This window comes from Zootoca vivipara, chromosome 2, assembly GCF_963506605.1.
Source record: "Zootoca vivipara chromosome 2, rZooViv1.1, whole genome shotgun sequence".
Lineage (NCBI taxonomy): Eukaryota > Metazoa > Chordata > Lepidosauria > Squamata > Lacertidae > Zootoca > Zootoca vivipara.
The window spans coordinates 26,410,547-26,428,971 of NC_083277.1; the positions used below are offsets into that span (position 1 = coordinate 26,410,547).

At 45.0% G+C, this 18,425-nt stretch overlaps 1 protein-coding gene across 1 annotated transcript in view; it reads right to left on the reverse strand.

The window, feature by feature from the left end:
- Positions 1-16,620, reverse strand: part of LRIG1 (leucine rich repeats and immunoglobulin like domains 1) — a 129,187-nt gene extending 112,567 nt beyond the window's left edge. Inside the window, exon 1 of the mRNA XM_060271328.1 lies at positions 15,367-16,620. Coding sequence (XP_060127311.1) covers positions 15,367-15,581 — 215 coding nt within the window. The 5' untranslated portion in view covers positions 15,582-16,620. The remainder of the gene's footprint in view (positions 1-15,366) is intronic.
- Between the last annotated feature and the right edge of the window lie 1,805 nt (positions 16,621-18,425).

An 18,425-nucleotide genomic window follows, 5' to 3' on the forward strand; every position in this document is an offset into this window, starting at 1 on the left:
CAACTGGGGTGACAGCCAGTGTGGCATAGTGGTTTGAGCATCGGACTAAGACCTGCAAGAGCAGGGTTCGAATCTCCACTCAGCCATGAAACTCACTGGGTGACCCTGGTCCAGCAGTGTCTATCAACAAAGTTGTTATGAGGATAAAATGGGGATAAGAGAACACCCACCCATAGTGCCTTGAGTCACTTGGAGGAGCCCCTTGGGATACATAGAACTTTTTTAAAAAAAATCTATTTAGGAATACTGACCACATGTTGAACCTAACTAATCTGCAAGAACTGCATCTACAAGAAATACTGTAGATTGTGTCAGAAGTGCAAAGAGGATTTATATCTCAGCTGCCCACAGAGAAGGTTGTTTTTCCTACCCCTGCAAATGTTCCCTACTGCCCCTCCTCCAACACTCTCTCCACACCCCCAAGCCCATTCATTCACCACCTTTCAAACTTTCCCCCCTTTGTAAGTGGTTCTGACTATTAACACAGTTCTATTGAACGGTGGCTCCCATTGTATGCGGGCCCTTGCGTTTCAAATTGCTGTCACCATGGGGAGGGAAAGCCAAGCGGGGCAATTAAAGACCGCAAACAGCTTCTCAAGAGGAAGGGGGGTGGTCCTGAGGCCACCACCCCCCTTTAATATGAAAGGCCCTTCAGAAAGCACCAACAAGAACTTTTCAGGCAGCACCACAAACTGAGACAACAAAATTGAGACAGCAAAATTGCTGATAATCTACAGAGAAGCGAATTGGCATCCTAACAAGGGGAAGGTTTTGAAAATCATCTGCGCCCCCCCCCCTCCCCCGGATGTACAGACCGACCCTGGGTCCTTAGGTCCAAGCAAAGGATTTATTAAAGCACAGTGTCTGGGGGATAGAGAAGGCAAAGCAAAGCATGCAAAAAAAAAATCCCCTGTGAATGGTGCTGAAGGGAGAAGACAGAGCACTCGTGCACTCCAATGACAAGCGAGCCAGCAAATCAAAACAAAAGGTGCAGTTGAAAAATGCGTATCAGTGCTGATGGAGCGCATATCCACCGATAAAAGAAAAGGCTTTTGGCCTCAGCGTTAAGAAAGCTGAATTTACAAAAGCGTGATTTGAATACAAAGTGAAGGAGGCACATGTACAATTGGACTTTGCCTAGAATGAACACATCCAATAACCCAAAGGGCATGCCTTTGCACATTTTGAATGGAAATACATTCTGTTTTCAAGGAATGTTCCAGGGTGTTCTGGAGAACTCCATTTATTAAGCCTCCTCAGATGGCTTTGGTAGTTCCCTCCCACACTAACAATCCCTGGATGATGATGATGATGATGATGATGATATCCCACCCTTTTGGTATTGAAATATTGCTATGAAGTCAAAGATATGGCAAGGAGAAGCGACAGAGTAATAAAAGGCATAACAGAAATGGTAGTATAAGATAGCATAAGAACACAACGAGAGAAGTAAAATTTAAGAGGAAGAGTCACATACAGGTGAAGGGAAGTCAGTTTTACTCCTTTTATGTCAACTTAATTTGTATTGATTATTCCATCTGATATGTTGATATTTGAAATTTGTTTTTATTTTTGCACAATATATATAAATAAATAAATAGAGATTTTACTTTCTTGGGTTCCATGATCACTGCAGATGGTGACAGCAGTCACGAAATTAAAAGACGCCTGCTTCTTGGGAGAAAAGCAATGGCAAACCTAGACAGCATCTTAAAAAGCAGAGACATCACCTTGCCGACAAAGGTCCGTATAGTTAAAGCTATGGTTTTCCCAGCAGTGATGTATGGAAGTGAGAGCTGGACCACAAAGAAGGCTGATCGCCGAAGAATTGATGCTTTTGAATTATGGTGCTGGAGGAGACTCTTGAGAGTCCCATGGACTGCAAGAAGATCAAACCTCTTCATTCTGAAGGAAATCAGCCCCGAGTGCTCACTGGAAGGACAGATCCTGAAGCTGAGGCTCCAATACTTTGGCCACCTCGTGAGAAGAGAAGACTCCCTGGAAAAGACCCTGATGTTGGGAAAGATGGAGGGCACAAGGAGAAGGGGATGACAGAGGACGAGATGGTTGGACAGTGTTCTCGAAGCTACCAACATGAGTCTGACCAAACTGCAAGAGGCAGTGGAAGACAGGAGTGCCTGGCGTGCTCTGGTCCATGGGGTCACGAAGAGTCGGACACGACTAAATGACTAAACAACAAACAACAAATAATAATAATATCCCACCTTTCCCCCCAGAACCATGACTCAAGGTGGCTTGCAACAATTGAAACAAACGCTGATAAAACTCAAAAAGGTAGTAGTTAGAAAGGAATAAAAAAGTGCCACAGAGGATCACTACAACACTTACTACTCGTTGTGTGTGTATTGTGGAGTGAATTACTGGGGAAGCTAAATTAATGTGCATAATATGGGACAACTCCTGAATGGCAAACAGGTTTTGAGGTGGGGGGGGGAAGGCTCTCACACAGAAAACTAAAATAAAGACTTAAAAGTGCCATGGGAGGAATTCAAAGCTGCGAGTGTGGACATCTGCTCACACAATGAGACTTCAGTTTCCTTGCAGCTCCCCACCCATGTGCCCCGCAAATTGGCTCCAGAGATACCCCAACACACCAGGAGAAGATTTTGAAGGCCCACAGAGGACCAGGATAGGGGCGAAAGCAGAAGCCTGTTCCCTCGGCTCACAGACAATGTCGGATACAACCTTACGACTTGAAATTTCCGTTTATACAAATTTTCACAAACACAAAAATGCGGATGCAACACTATACCTAGTGGGGTATCGCCTGGCTACCATGAAAGGAATACTGCTGAGTATGTTTTACTTATCAGCATTCTCATTCAAATAGTAGTGACATGTATACCTATTATTATGTATGTTATTGAGCCACAGCTGCACACTTACCGGTAAGCTGTAATCAAAACCAGACACCCTAGGAACGAGTTTTAACTCACACAAGTTACTGATGCATTCTTGTTTAATTAAACCCAGTGTCTGGAAGATCTGAAGTGTGCCATTCTCAGTTTTCACTGCAATCTCTCAGAAAATTGAGGATTTGCAGAAATTCTAGTGTTCTCAGCACTTCGTGTCGCCTTCTTGGGGGGGGGGAACCCTCCCATTTTTTAAACTTCGCTGCCAGAAGATTAAAGGAAGATTAGTAGCAATTTGTAGCTGAAGATCAGAAGCAGGAGACCACCGCTGTGCGTTATGTGTCCTGCTGGTGGACTCCCCATAGGCAACTGGTTGGCCACTATGAGAACAGGATGCTCTGGACTAAATGGGCCTTTGAGTTGAACACAACGGTAATTCTTTTTCTCCCTGGTGGTTACACCCAGTATTCATACCAGTACCTTCCCTCTAAAATCTGAGGCCACAGGGGTCTTCAAAGCTCTCTGAACGCGATTAAGGAAAAACAAAAAGGTTTGTGTCTAACTAAATCATTGCACATCCAAAACAACTTCTGTGAGCAGTGCTGTGGCGATTCCCCCCCCCCCAACCTTCTACAGCAGATTTTGGGGGGGGGCACTGCAGGTGATTCCTGGTGAGAGGAAGTCCCACCCAATAATTTGGTTGGTTGCAACTCCAAGTCAGCTTCATTTGTTGTGCTCTCTCTCTCTTCCGTGGCTCCAGAGGCGAAATTAAGGTACCCAACTTTGAGGAAGAATCCTGTGAAAATCAGAAGCTGCCACAGTGATCTAAGAGCAGCATCCGCCCAGTTACATCAGGCATAGGCAAACTCGGCCCTCCAGATGTTTTGAGACTACAATTCCCATCACCCCTGACCACTGGTCCCGTTAGCTAGGGATGATGGAGTTGTAGTCTCAAAACATCTGGAGGGCCGAGTTTGCCTATGCCTGAGTTACATCATCATCGGAGGGCCTTCATTGTTTGCCCCTCTCCATGAGAGATCTGGAGGGTGGCAACCTGAGAACGGGCCTTTTCTGTAGTGGCTCCCCGCTTATGGGTGCTCTCCCCAGGGAGATTCACCTGGTACCTTCATTACATATCTTTAGGCACCAGGCAAAAACGTTTCCCCATATTCAGGCCTCAACATTCTAGGGCCTTTGAAATGTGTTGGGGGGGGCATTATTGGTTGATGTTTGCTTTATTACGTATTTTGTGTTCTCATTTCGTATTCTTATGTTGTGATCCACCCTGGGATCTTTGGATGAAAGGAAGTATACAAATTTAATAAACAAAATAATAAATAACTAATGGGCATGGCCATAGCTCACTCACACAACAAGCCCACCACACACCTCTGATTGTTTGAATGGCTCCCATATGAACAACAAACACAATTATCCCATGCTGGGGGCTGGGGAGTCTGAAAGGTCCTGGAGAGCTTAGTACCCTTGGAGGGGGGGGGAGAAGGTGTGTAAATTCAATCTTAAGAACATGTCCTGAGGAAGTAAATCTCTTTGAACACAGTGGGGCTTTGCCACTCAGTAAACATGTTTAGGGCCAGACTGCAAAGCCTTTCAATTGAGAAGAGGCGAGAATCCCTGCGAGTCGCAAAACACTACAAATTACGAAGAATATACGGCCGAGGCATTCTAATAGGAACAGAGCCAGATATGGAACAACGGACAATAGGACGGGCGGCAGGTTCAGAGAGCCTGCTGAAGGGAGTTAGCTGATCAATGCTAAAATTAAAGAGGCGGGAAATGTTTTCAGTGGGAAGCAGGGATGAGGGTACAGAGGAGAACAGAAATCCTTATGCTCTCCCTCAGTCCTGCTGAGCTATGCAACAAGCTGGCCTTTGGAGATTACAGCTCATTCTCAGTTCCATTCCATTTGTTCAGCGATACTGAATAGGATTTAGGGGTATGAAGCCATAATGGCCAAGCTTGAGTGAGCTGCCTACACACACTCTCTCTCTCTCTCTTCTTTACGAGGGTCAACTTTGGCATTTTGTTTTCCCTCAAGTCCCACCCACCCCCCAACAAAAAAGAGAAGACATTTTCCAATTTAGGGCTTGTAAAAGTATTTCATCAGCGGCACAAAGCAGACTGTCTAAGCCCCTCCTGGCAGCACCAGTTTATCCTGAGCTAGGCTAATTACTAAGAAGTTCTTTAAAATGTTTTTGGAAGGCTCCTCCATCTCCAAGAATACATGTCATGTCTTAATCAAGAGAAACTGCTAACAGAGTGTAATCCCCAGAAGTCCACGCCATAATAATGAAATGTTCTTTTTTTAAAGGCGCCCCAAGACTCTGTTTCTGCTGCAAGAGACAAAGCAAAGGGGGACCCCCCCCCAAAAAACCCCACTAATGTTCAGCAAGTGTCACTTGAAATGTTTATTCCAAAAACACACACACAAAAAAACTGGAGAGCTGGAATCAAAGAGTTGTGAATTAGGCCAGGGGGTTCCAAAACTGGTCTGTGGATGTGTGTCTATGTGACGTGTCTGTGGATTTGTGGTTGAAGATGGGAAGCAGCAAACCCAAGGGATCGACACTTCATACTGACTTTGTCTTTTTTATTGCTTTGTTTGTTTATTCTATTTTATCTGAAGCTACTACAATTTGATTTCAAAGTGCAACACAATTAAATTCAACACTGAAGAACAAATGAAGCAATAAAAATACAATTAAAAGTCATATTGCATTTAGCGCAACACATTACGTTTGCTAAAACAGGCAGAAAAGAAAAATAATTAAGTGGTCTGCCAAGACCCTCATAAATTTTCAAGTGGTCTATGGAGGCAAAAGTTTGGGAATCACTGATGTAGGCTGAGCATTTAATGATATGCTTTGTTGTCAACTGCTCTGTTCATTTCAATGAGTACCTCTATTTTGCGTGTTCATATTGGTCTGAAAGGATGCCAAGTTTTACTTGCTTAAGCAAAAAACAAACAAAAACTTCAACCCAAACTATCAAGTGGTTTACTAGCAATGTATTTAGGTCAGCAGTCAACAGTTATATTTTTAAGGCAAAAATACATTAACTGCTTTCCATATTTCATGCTTATCCTGACCTCCCCTCAAGGTGTTCAAGACACTATACACCAGGCATAGGAAAACTCAGCCCTCCAGATGTTTTGGGATCATCCCTAGCTAACAGGACCAGTGATCAGGGAAGATGGGAGTTGTAGTCCCAAAAACATCTGGGGGGCCGAGTTTGCCTATGCCTGCTATACACAGTCCTCTGCTTGCAACCATTTAATCTTCACAACATCCCTGTAAGGTAGGGCGCGGTTGAGAGAACAGAACTCTCTCGCCCAAGATTTCACTTAAATATTTGTACACTGCTTTTCCAAAAAGCAAAATTCAACGTCAGTTATATTCCTGGTAGATCCGCTGAAATTAGTTTCAGTCAGCCTACTCTGAATAAGCGGGAGTGGGGGGATAACAACATAACCACTGTGGAATCTATAGTCCTGCTTTGCAGGGTCACAACCCCCTGCCCTGACTCTTGGCTGTTTTTAAAACAGTTTGAACTGGTCACCCGGTGAGTTTCTCAGCTGAATAAGAATTTGAACCCAAGTCTCCTTAGTGTTAACACTTTCACTACACCAAAACACACACCACTTCAATCTGCAAAGAGCTTTTAAACAGTCCATAAACACCATTCATGCGCTCACACCAATTCTGAAGAGATTCAGTATACAGCTGGAAAAAGACTTAATGCGTATAGTTAGACCAGTGGTTCCCAACAGGTGGTCCGCGGACCCCCAGGGGTCCGCAAGGTATGCCAGAGGGGTCCGCAAGATGCTATTAGAATAAAAAATATATTAAATATATTTCGTATGATAACAGATTTTTTGTTTTGGCCGCTTCCTGCATGAGCAGAGTCTAGCGCAAAACTAGAATTAGATAGAGGCAGTAGATCTGCTGTATGCCGTTAGGTGGCGCTTTACAAACACTACTGTTTTGCAAAGAGGCAGCGCGCGCATTCTACTAACGCTCACCTCCCCAAGATGCTTTGCGCGCGTCGGCTTCATTTGTGCGCTACTGCACAGGTACCCTATCTTCTCCATTCCCCTCCCTCCTCCCTGGCGCGCACTGCCTTTTTGCAAAACAGTAGTGTTTGTAAACAAAGCGTTGTTTTTCGCGGAAGCTACAGTTCGCGTAGTTAAAAATGGACCGTTGGTTAAAAAGTGGTTCATCTCATTAAGAACTGAAAATTAAAACTAACTGTATACTGATGGAGTACTCTGTTGTAACTGTAAAAAAGTATATAAAATATAAAAGACTCTTAATTTGGCTCTCACTTTTTAATTTTAGGATTAGGAATTAATGGGGGTCCTTGTCACAATAGCGGCTCGATGAGGGGTCCTCGAGAAAATTTTGTTGGGAACCCCTGATCCATACTATTTTAAATTTTCACAGGGGATCATTATTTTTTTCAACAGGACTTAGGGGTCTGTTACACATTGCCACAATCTGATATCTCCAACAGAGATTAGGTAGGAGCCAATTTAATCAAGGTGGGAGATTTGCAAGGTACGGGTAGAAAGGAGAAGCAATTTGGGCTGATAGCCTCAGTTTTCTTTGCTCCTGGTCTGGATGACAATTTAGGAGGGAAAATAAGAGCATGGGCAGCCTGAAAATTATCAAGCATATAGAAGAATAAGCCTTGGTGAAGAAGAATCAACATGGCCTCAGCAAAGGTTAAGTCTTATCTCACTAATCTTGCAGTGCTTAGATGTGTCAACAAGTATGTGGAAACGATGATCCAGAAGACTTTACTTGAACTTTCAAAAAGCTTTTGCCTGAGCAAATAAAAAAAAGAGGTCAAATCCTCTTTTGAATCACTAACAGGTTAAAGAAGGGAAGCAGGAGGCAGAAATACATGATCAGTTCTCTTAACAGAGGGAAGAAAGATTGGGACCAATTGTGCTTGTTAACTTATCCATAAATGATATGGAGTTTGGGGTGAGCCAAGTTTGCCAATGAAACCCAATTATTCAGGATGATAAAAGAAGGAGGAATTGCAATGGGCTCCAAAACTGGAAAAATGGGCATTAAAATGGCAAATGCAGTCCAATGCCAGTATACAGCAATGCACATTGTTTCTAAGGACATGTATATACACTGATGGGATCTGAGCTTATGGGAACTAACCAGGAAAAATATATCGGAGTCATGGTAGAGAACACCTCAACCCAGTGAATGGAAGCTGTGAAAAAAGTTCTCATGGTAAAGATCCTAAATGGCCTCGGTCCAGTATACCTGAAGGAGCGTCTCCACCCCCATCATTCTGCCCGGACACTGAGGTCCAGTACCGAGGGCCTTCTGACGGTTCCCTCGTTGCGAGAAGCCAAGTTGCAGGGAACCAGGCAGAGGGCCTTCTCGGTGGTGGCGCCTGCCCTGTGGAATGCCCTCCCATCAGATGTCAAAGAGAAAAACAGCAACCAGATTTTTAGAAGACATCTGAAGGCAGCCCTGTTTAGGGAGGCTTTTAATGTTTAATAGATTTTATCTCATTTTTCTGTTGTAAGCCGCCCAGAGTGGCTGGGGAAACTCAGCCAGATGGGCAGGGTATAAATAATAAATTATTATTTTTATCATTTGGACAGGATCTAATATAAAGCTCCCGCTTCCTAAATGCCTTGAATATATTCATCTATGGTACAACCACACTTTGAATACAGCACTGCATGTAGTTCCGGTCTCCACCTCTCAAAACAGGATGCTGTAGAGCTGCAAAAAGGCAACCATTATTCTGGCAGGGCTGGAGCAACTCCTTTATGAGGAAAGGTGTTCAGGGACTTTAAGTTTGGAGGGGCAGGTGAACGGGGCGGGGGAGAAGAACGTACAGAATAATGCATGTGTGGAGAAAGTGGACAGTTTTCCTTCCTCTCCCAATAATACTAACAAGAACATGGATAGAGGGTTTTTTTTTCTCCTCATAATGTTAAAACCTGGAGTTGTTCAGCAAAAGTGAATGGTGGGAGATTCAGGAAGCAGTTCTTTCGCAAGGCACCTGAGTTAAAACGTACGGAATCTGCTACCACGAGCCAACTTCAAAAAGCAGAAAAGACAAATTCATGGAGGATAATAATAATAAACTTTATTCGCATTAGCCAAAGGCCATAGCAACAATAAAACGATGCACTGCGTTCAGAAAACGATTTGTTAAAAACACAAATTCATGGAGGATAAGGCCCTCAATGGCCACTAGTCATGGTGGGTGTGATATCAGAGGCATGCCACACCTGACCTAAATACCTGTTGCGGAGGAACAGCAACAGGAGACAAATTCTGCCCTCAGCTCCTGCTTGCAACCTTCTGCAGAGGCAACTGGCTGGCCACTATGAGGAATGAGAATGCAGGACTGGAAGGCTGGGGCTTGTCTTATGTTTTAATCCTGTGTGCACATAATCAGAAGTGTTGTTGTGAGGCCCATGAGGTATAACCAGACTACCAATGGACCAGCTTCAAAATCTTTTCCACTGAGTCTCTCTCTTCCCTTCCTCCATTTTGGGGAAGAAGTTAAACTCTCACAGCAACCTTAAGAGAGCAAGAGAAAGGGAAAGAGTTTTATGGCTTTAAATTTTTAAAAAAGAGCGTCGGGGGGGGGGGGCTGCCAGGCCTGCAATTCCCATTTTGACGTTCTCCACACTTTGCACCTGGCATCTGTTGGCAGCAAGCGTTCGGTTTCCTATACTCTTGCAGTCATATTTTTTTTAACCGTGGATAATGTTCTCAAGTAAATCACACTTCAGACGTTTTATATCTTTTGTTGCCTATCTGAGCTTCAAAGCCAGGCACCAAGAAATTGTGGGCAGGCAAAGGGGGTGGGTGGGGAGAGAAGCCTCAGATTGCATGCTAGGTTTAAGATCTTCCACTACCTTGCAACACACACACGAGCTGTAGCCTCTCCTCCTCAACCACACACAATGATACTCGGTTTTCCAAAACCACATGGGAGTTTGAGTGCAAAGCAAATTACACAGAGAGCAGTTAAAAGTTCAAATAAATAATCTTATATAACCACTGTCACACACCACACTGAAAGGAGGACACAGTTCAGTCTCATGTGCAGAGTTCCAGTTCCCTGTAGGCTCTTAAAAAAAAAAATCCCTGCACATGCTAGCGCCAGAGGTTATTGCATTATATTCCACGCCCCACACAAGGCAAATAAATATGTATAATAGGCACACACACACACACAATCCTTAAACTCTCTAGGAGGTCTTGGCAACACCACAACAGCCAAGCAAGTTCATAAGATATGATACTAACACTGAAACCGTTTGCTACTATTTACAAAACATAAAAACGTCCAAGTTAATTCTGTAGCTGTCACGAGCCTGCCGTGAGACTATTTGTTTAAAGTATTACTAGCAGTGTTTGAGGGATGGGGATGTTTTCTTGTATACATTTTAACTGCATTTATAGGAAATTTTATAGTGCTGATACACATCTGAAGCGGTTGCTATCTGCCCTGAGCTGAAGGGCAGGGTGGGTTAGAAATTCAGTAAATAAACAAAGCCAATCTTCCATTCACAAAGCGTGGACTTTCAAACAGTGAAATGTTGTGCTTGTTTACTCAGAAGTAATTCCCATCAAGTTTAATGGTGCCTGTTCCCTAGTAGTAGATGTGCTTAGGACTCCACGGGAGGGTTTAAGCTCTCAAGAACAGCCCTCCTTGAAAAGTTAAGAAGCATGACCAAAAAAAGAAAGGGTGGGGGGAAATGCCCCTCTCCCAATTGTGGAAGGAGATTTTAAAGAAACCTACTGCTTTGATTCCCCATCCAAACATTGTCCCAAAGACCTAAACACACACACTCGACTTATATGAGGAGTAAAAGCACTGAAGATGGGAAACTCTGGCCTGGTTGCTTAAAAGTTTTCCTGGGGTATTTTAAAGCAGGGGTTGGGGCAGAAAGGAGATCAGGATCTACAGGTACACAGATCCTCAGGTCCAACGGTTGAGTTGGAAGGGACCCCGAGGATCATCTTGTCCAAACCCCTGCAATGCAGAAATATGCAGTTGTCTCCCATACAGGGATCAAATCATACGGTACCTGCAACCATGGCATTATCTGCCCCACACTCTGATCTGCAAGGGTTCCAGACTCACAAGTGTTGAAGCAACAGCACACAGCAAAATGACTTTTCCCGCACCTAAAATTAGGTTGCTGAAACAAGAAAGCAAAGCAGGAACGGACCGTTGTGTAGAAGGACCATGCAATAAGCTCAGTTCTGGTACCAGTATTGGTTCTAAAGTATGCTCAGAGAGGCACCCTGTTTCTCCCAACAGCCTAAGCGGTCTCTTGCAACTGTGAAAGGTGGCAAGGATACGTTGCGATCTGCCAAAACAAGAGGGAAAGCAAAGCTCTAACGAAAATCTATTTGAGAGAAGGTAATGTTATGGCAAAATCTATCTCAGGGATGTGATACCGCTGGCAGTGACTAGCTTTTAAAACAACTGAAATTGTTCAACTTGAGTTGGAAACAAAACAGGCGAAAGATACAGATTTACACAACTTTTCCCTTCTTCTTCTTCTGGTCCTATCTTCTCCTCGAGAGAAGTGAGAGTTCATATTTTATCTTCTCTCGGCCAAGGTGCTGATGAAAATTCATAGAAAAAAGAGAATTCAAACATATTGACTGATTTTCAAGGGTAGCCATTGTGGTGCCTTCTCCCCACCCCCCTGTTGCTGTGTACTCTGGGCTCCCATTCATCCCCGTTCAGTGTGCCAAAGATCAGGAAAGAGGTATAGTCCAAAACGTCTGAAGAGCACCATGTTGGAGACCCCAGTTTAGTGTTTCACTGGCAATTCAGTTTTAGTCTTAGTCTTTTAGTCTTAGAAATCACAACACTTCATAATTCAATTTTTAAAAAAGGCTCTTGTTACCTGATCTCATGGCACTACTTTCCAAAATGGCCAAGACCCCAAATTTACTAATTTCTAGTGAAGATTTCTAGCAACAAAACTAGTATTAGTACAGCCACATATCAATAGTTTTAGAATAAATCACATACAACTATTCTAAGGAAACAACATTCTGCGATTTTCTTTTTTTAAAAGACTAAGTATTTTCATGGGCTTAGAGTTCACTTTTGTCAAAACGCATGGAATGGACTCTAGAGAGTTCCTTGAATGCTTCGTGCATTCAACAAAGAGCACTCTGGCCCACAAAGGCATAAACTTCAATCAGTAAGTTGGTCTTCTCTTCGAGATGCTACAGGACTCTGGACCGGAATTGCTACAACAGCTTGCAGAGATATCCAGAGGAGTAAACAGAAGAGTTATAAATTGCTCTTGATACTTAGTACGGCAGCTACTAGTACTACAGTCCCTACTGTGACCCATATAGAAGTTATTATGAACATGGTATGAATACTGGAAGAAACAAAATCTAAGGAGTTTCACCCTTCATGTGATACAATAATTATTACCACCACTGTAAAGCTTAATCGAATGAACATTCAATATTTAACGTCAGTGCTGCAATTACTGTTAAAATGAAGCTGGCATATATGAAAAGCAAGAGAAGTGTCATCGAGATGTCCTCTTATGGTAGCATGAGCTGCCCTAAACCGAACAGCTTCTTAACTCTGTGCATGCATGGGCAGTGAAAGAAAACAGTACAGGTTTCCAGATGTGAAATCCTTCAAAAAAAAAAAAACCAAGTATGGTGGATTATAGGAATTAGGGTAAAGTAATGATCAGCTAGTAATCACATTTGTGCTTCACACACTCAAAAGATCAACAACTTGCAGCTCTGCAGCAGCAAAGTTTAAACATATGATATACTCCAGAGTTTCACACGTCTGTAAAGCACGGTTGTAAATAACTTAAGATAGCGGTATAATTATGGTGGCGGTAAATAAATTGTACTCCAGAGGCTGACAGCTAAATTATAATGACATCAATCTGAATTAAACATTCACACTGACACAGCACTAAGCAGACCACAATTGAATGTTTATCTTCCCTATCTCAGAGGGAGAATTTAGCCTACATTACAACCTAAGAAACGCAGAATTCTAGTCAAGGCTTTGAATTGAAGATAGGGGTGTTAATACTTCAGCTACCACTCTCTTTTCTGATACAAACAGAACCTATTAGCATTTTCAGGTCTCTTTCAGCATAAAACCCCTAATGGCACAATATTGCCCATCTTTAATTCCAGTCCTCCCTATGTACAATGGCAGATGCTTTGTAATATTTGGGTACACGATACGTATACACAGATGTTTAGGCTGCTGCACAATGTGGTAGCCAATAAAATGAACTTATCCAAATTCTCATCCAGAGACTACTTATATGTTTCATTCCAGATTTAAACATACCATTTTCCATAAAGCTAACGCTGACATTTCTTGTACAATGTGTGTTAAACTACTCTAACATATTTAAGTAGAATACCATACTTGACTTGTGTCTACTTTTAACTCTTGTCGCTCTTTGCTTTAAAAAAAAAATCTTGAACCTGCAACACGCAGCAGAGACTGGAACATGGGAAGAATGAGTTTTCCTGGTACCATCTTAAAAACAGCAACAGTAATAATTTACATCTAAGAAACCAATACAGCTATACGTTTTATGAATAACACTTACATACAGGTAACCTTTTACTACACTCCCACTTTCTGACTGGATAAAGTGCAACGGTATTATTAGGTTCAAAACCATAGCTTGTAATCTTGAACACATTTAGTTTCAAGTAAAACTACCTTTGCTGGAGTCAAAGGGAAATAATCCCAAATGTGAAGATTGATCAGGATCTGAACACAAGTGCTATTGAAAACCACAGAGAGTCAGGCACCAACCACAGGCTCATTTATCCATATTTTAATACCTTAACCTCAAATTGGCCACATGGGCCCCAATTCTGAAGAAAACACAATTTAATCACTTAATAACTAATAAGAGGAGAGTCTTGTGAAACTGTTCTAACAGATAACAAGGGCCTAGTGTGCAGCAACCAGGGGACGATTGGCCTACATCTGCTAACCATTTTGACTTCTTTTTTTTCCTCCCAAAGTTCATCATGTTAAGTTTTCCCCACTTTGGGGTGCAGCTATTAATTCCTTAGAAACACAAGGAAGTGGGTCGAACAAGTAGTAAGATTATTCTTTGTCCTGAAGAGGCAAACAGCAACCTTTTATTCGCAGCCCCTCCAACTTTCACCACTGAATTAGAGGTGAAACATGAGATATGCAATCTCACACAGAGCTGGAAGAAAGAGGGGGGGAAGAGTTTTCAAGAACTAGTTCTAAATGTCTGCAGGAAAGCATAGGCAATTTTTAAATTAAAAAAAACCACCACGTACCTCAAATATTGAGATTATACACATACACCCAACACGAGAACACCACAGCCGTTGTTTACATAATGGTGATATCCACCCTCATAGTTCTTGAGGATCTGTTTTACTCTTATAACACCCTTGGCAAACCTTTACTACCTGATCTTGTGCATAATAAAGACTCTTAACAGTAAAATCCTATCAATGTTTACTTGAAAGGGCCTTACTTGCTACCGTGTGTGTCTGTGTGTGTTTAAGAATGAAACCTTAGAGTCCTAGTTCTTCAGGTCTCCAAAGTCCTCCATAGATAGGTGTCTTAATCTTCTAAGAAGGCGACTATTAAATCAAACTCTTTTATATTCCATGGCAAGAGTAAATGCTTCACAAGTCAGACACAGTAAAAGTAGTGGGGGGGGGGGTTTAAAGATCTTAAAATCTTCAGCCTGTCATCCACTTTTATTATGTTCAGCTCCACTACTGATCCGATTCTTAAGGGCTAACACCCGTGCCACACTACAGTGCAGACATTTCTACACCTAAATGAAACTGAGTCTTATAGGGACATCTACACAGTAAACACAACCCCTCTTCCCCACACCTTTGCAACACACAGTGAGAATACTGGCAACATCTTCAGTGACAACAATATTTTTAAAAACTGCAAGTTTGCAGACTGGTGTCCCAAAAAGGTTGATCTGGTTAAGAAGGACCTAGAGGTCCCACAGCCTGGATGGCAAAGTTTCACACACAAAAACACAACACACACACACACACCCCAAAAAACCTTTAAATGATCAGAATTTGATGCTTTCCCTTTAAAAGGCCGAACATCTCATTCTGCAGAACATCCCTAACTACAAGGGGAATGAGCACCCTCTATTCCCACCGGGATCTTTCCACGAGGATATGAGAACTCTCTACCCCCAAAGGGATCTCCCAGGAGTTAGTTGCTCGGCAACCGGTTACAATTAGATCTCTCAATAAAGGGAAGACGGAATATTACATTAATCACAGACTGCAGTGAAGAAAAGGGTTAGGAACTGGTCTTCAGCGAAGACTTTGAAGGAGGTTGGGAGGTTGGACTGGGAAAGAAATTAAAGGCACACGAAAGCAGCATTCAGAACTTTTGACGTCGCAGGCGGGAGACTTACAAATAGACTGCCCAGGTAGGCAGCACCTCGGGAACCTCTTCCAACCCCCGGTTGCTGCAGTCCACACGATCACCGCTACACGTGCAGTTCACGTCGCAGGCCTGCCGCTCCGAGCAGCAGCCGAACCCCACCAACGTTTGGGAAAGGATGAAGAAGGTCCAAAAGGCATCTGAAAAGAGCAGGGACCCCCACTTTCCCCATCCCGGCAGCGCCATTTTGTATCCTGGATGGAGGGGGGGGGTAGGAATAAGAGGCCAGAAGCGCAGAGTTGGTGGTATCCCACCAACAAAAAAATAATAAGTACTAAAGACAGAAAGGAAAAGTCAAGGAAGTGCCAACAACTCGTCACTGTCGTTTAGCCCAGATCTCCTTTGCACCAAGTCTCTAGGCCTCCAGCAACATTTTCTAGTCAGACCATGGCAGCTCAAAGTGAGGCTGCAGCTGCAACTCCTGAAGTTTCTCCGGGGGCCGGTCTGGAGTTCGCTCGTCGGGGGGCCAGCAGCCCAGAACCGGCTCATCCAGAGAGCTGAATTTCAGTGCAACTAAGAGAGAGGGAGAGGAAGCGAGGCAGGATGGAGCGTCCCGAGCTCTTGGCACCAGCGCCAAACTTTAAAAGTCTTCCTCTTCCTTCTCAGCGATCGCTACTCGCGCAATAAATAAGGGTCCGGATCCTGCTGCTGGAAAACGCAGGGGTGGCGCGGGGGGGGTATAACAGAGTCCTGCGCCCCGTCTCACAGGCGAGCGCCTTGTTGCTGCTTCTGTTGCAAAGAAAGAGGCTCGGCGTCCCCCAGAAAAGTCCGTCCGCCTTCTTCTCCTTTTCCCCCGCTGCAGATTCCGCCTCGCCTCCGCTTCCCGGGAAGTGTCTCAGCGCTGCAAGGGGCGAGCCGGCAAGGAGGGCTGCATCGCCTGCTGCTCGAGCGGGCCGATTCCTTGCTCTCCCCTCTTCCTTCTCTCGGGGATCAGACACCTTTTCCCAGGAACCGGGATAGATGGGTGGGAGGGAAGCGGTGCTTTATCTCCGCCTCCGCAACTTTCTCCTCTTGGGCTTTTTCCCTGGCCGCCCCCCTCCTCTTCCTCTCCCCCCCTCCCGACACCTCCCACTCCCGCCTACCCTGAGCCCAGCAGCCCTTAGCGCCCACACGGAGCGCTGCCAGCCGCGATCCTCTCGGGGAGCCCCCGCAGCCTGCCAGCCACCATCTCTCCCTCTCTTTCTCGCCCTCCCTTCCACTTTCCAGCGCCCCCTCCCCGCACCACACCGCACCGCAAGCGTCGCTTCCCCAACTCAAACCCACGTTGGGCACATTGCAACACGTTCCATCCCCTCCTCCTCCTTCTCCTCACCCCTCCTCCTCTTCCAAGCCTCCCGCCTCTCGCTCCGCATTGGCTGCTCCGCGTTCCACGGCGCGCCCGCCCGCTTCCCGATTGGACAGGAGGTCCTCTCCTCTCCGCCCCACCACCCTTTCGGATACACAACGTTCCATTGAGGTTGGCAGGCCGTCAATCAGAAGCGAGCAGGTCCCGCCTCCCTTTCCCACCCAAGGTGTGAAAGCGGGAGGCTCCCGCTTCGGCAGCAGCCGCGCGCGTCTTAAAGGGGAAGAACGCCCGCGCGAGCTAGAAAGAGTCGCTCCTTTTCTTCGCGCTTTCGCCTGCTGCTGTTGCCCGAGGATCTCCCTCCCCGGCCCTTCAGTGGGAAGAGCCGGGCTGTTAGTAGTAGGAGGACCGCGCTTTCCCCCCCGCCCCCCCCACTTCTAAGGCACGCCAAAAGCCTGTGGGGCTGGGGCAGCGATGCTAACAGCCGCCCAGCAAAGGCTGCGGAGCGACGCGCAATCTGGGGCTGCTTTTGGAGCGCGCGCAAGGGAGGGAGGGCTGTGCGGCAGCGGAGTGCAGTTGGCCAAGGGCCTGGGACCCCCTCCTAGCCTTGCCTAACCCGCTCTCCGCTGCTGATTCCCCATTCCAGGGTGCCAACTTGAATAAAATATTGGTGGGAGGGGGACAGGTAAGCACTGTCCCGCATGTTCGATCAAAGGATGCGATCAAATGGTTTGTGTTTTAATTTTGAAGGGCAGGGCCAGGATCATATAGGAATACAGGGGGGCCGATTTGAATAAAATATTCGGGGGGGGGCAGGTAAGCCCCGCCCTGCATAATAATCACATGTGGCGCAAGCACACTACTTCAATGGCAATGCCCATCAACTTTGGGGGACCCAACCCCCTCAAACGTTTGAAAGACCCATTGGCCCCTAGAAGTTGGCTGCTATGCCCCATTCCTTCACTGTGCGCCTCCGAATAGTAAGGGCTAGAGTGGGGGAGGGCTGAGGGAAAAAGCAGTAGCGTATCTACACTTTTCTTCTTCGGCATATTGTAACTAATGGTCCATTGCTCTTTCGTTTCACCCAAAAACTGAAGCATCCTCACTGTGCCTAACAAGTGGGCTGGTCCTGTTTTGTAGGTGGAGTCAGTAAGGGCACCACTCTCCTTGGCCAGGTGGGAAAAATGAGTCAGGCGGAGAAGCAAGAAGTGGTCTCGACATACCCAGACCTAGATGACCTACCGTAGGTACCAATGGCAGCAGGATCAATCTAAACTCCCTAATTGGTGGGACTTAGGCCAGGGGCTTGATGAGCAGATATTGGTGAATGGCTGGGTGGATGGGCAGTCGTTACTATATATGCTATAGAGATGGCATTCTCAACACTCCATCACTGGTCAGTCAGAACACTAATGAGTTGTAGTCATTGAGATCTGGGTTATCCCTATGTACCATTTAAAGAGAAGACAACCCCCCCCCTTGTGTTTTCCAATATGTGTTGGGCTCTGTGCCTGAGAATATTCATGCAATGGATGCAAACAATGGGCATCAGATCAGCCTTAAGCACCACCTGGAGGGGAAAAAGCTTCCTTTTCATTTCCCACTGCACATCTGATCCTGACAAGCACTTATGCGCAGGCTGCAACCTTTTGCCCACAGAGATTCCCAGTGAAATTACAATTAGGTTATACAATATACAGTCATACCTCGGTTTAAGTACGCCTCGGCTTGAGTACTTTCAGTTTAAG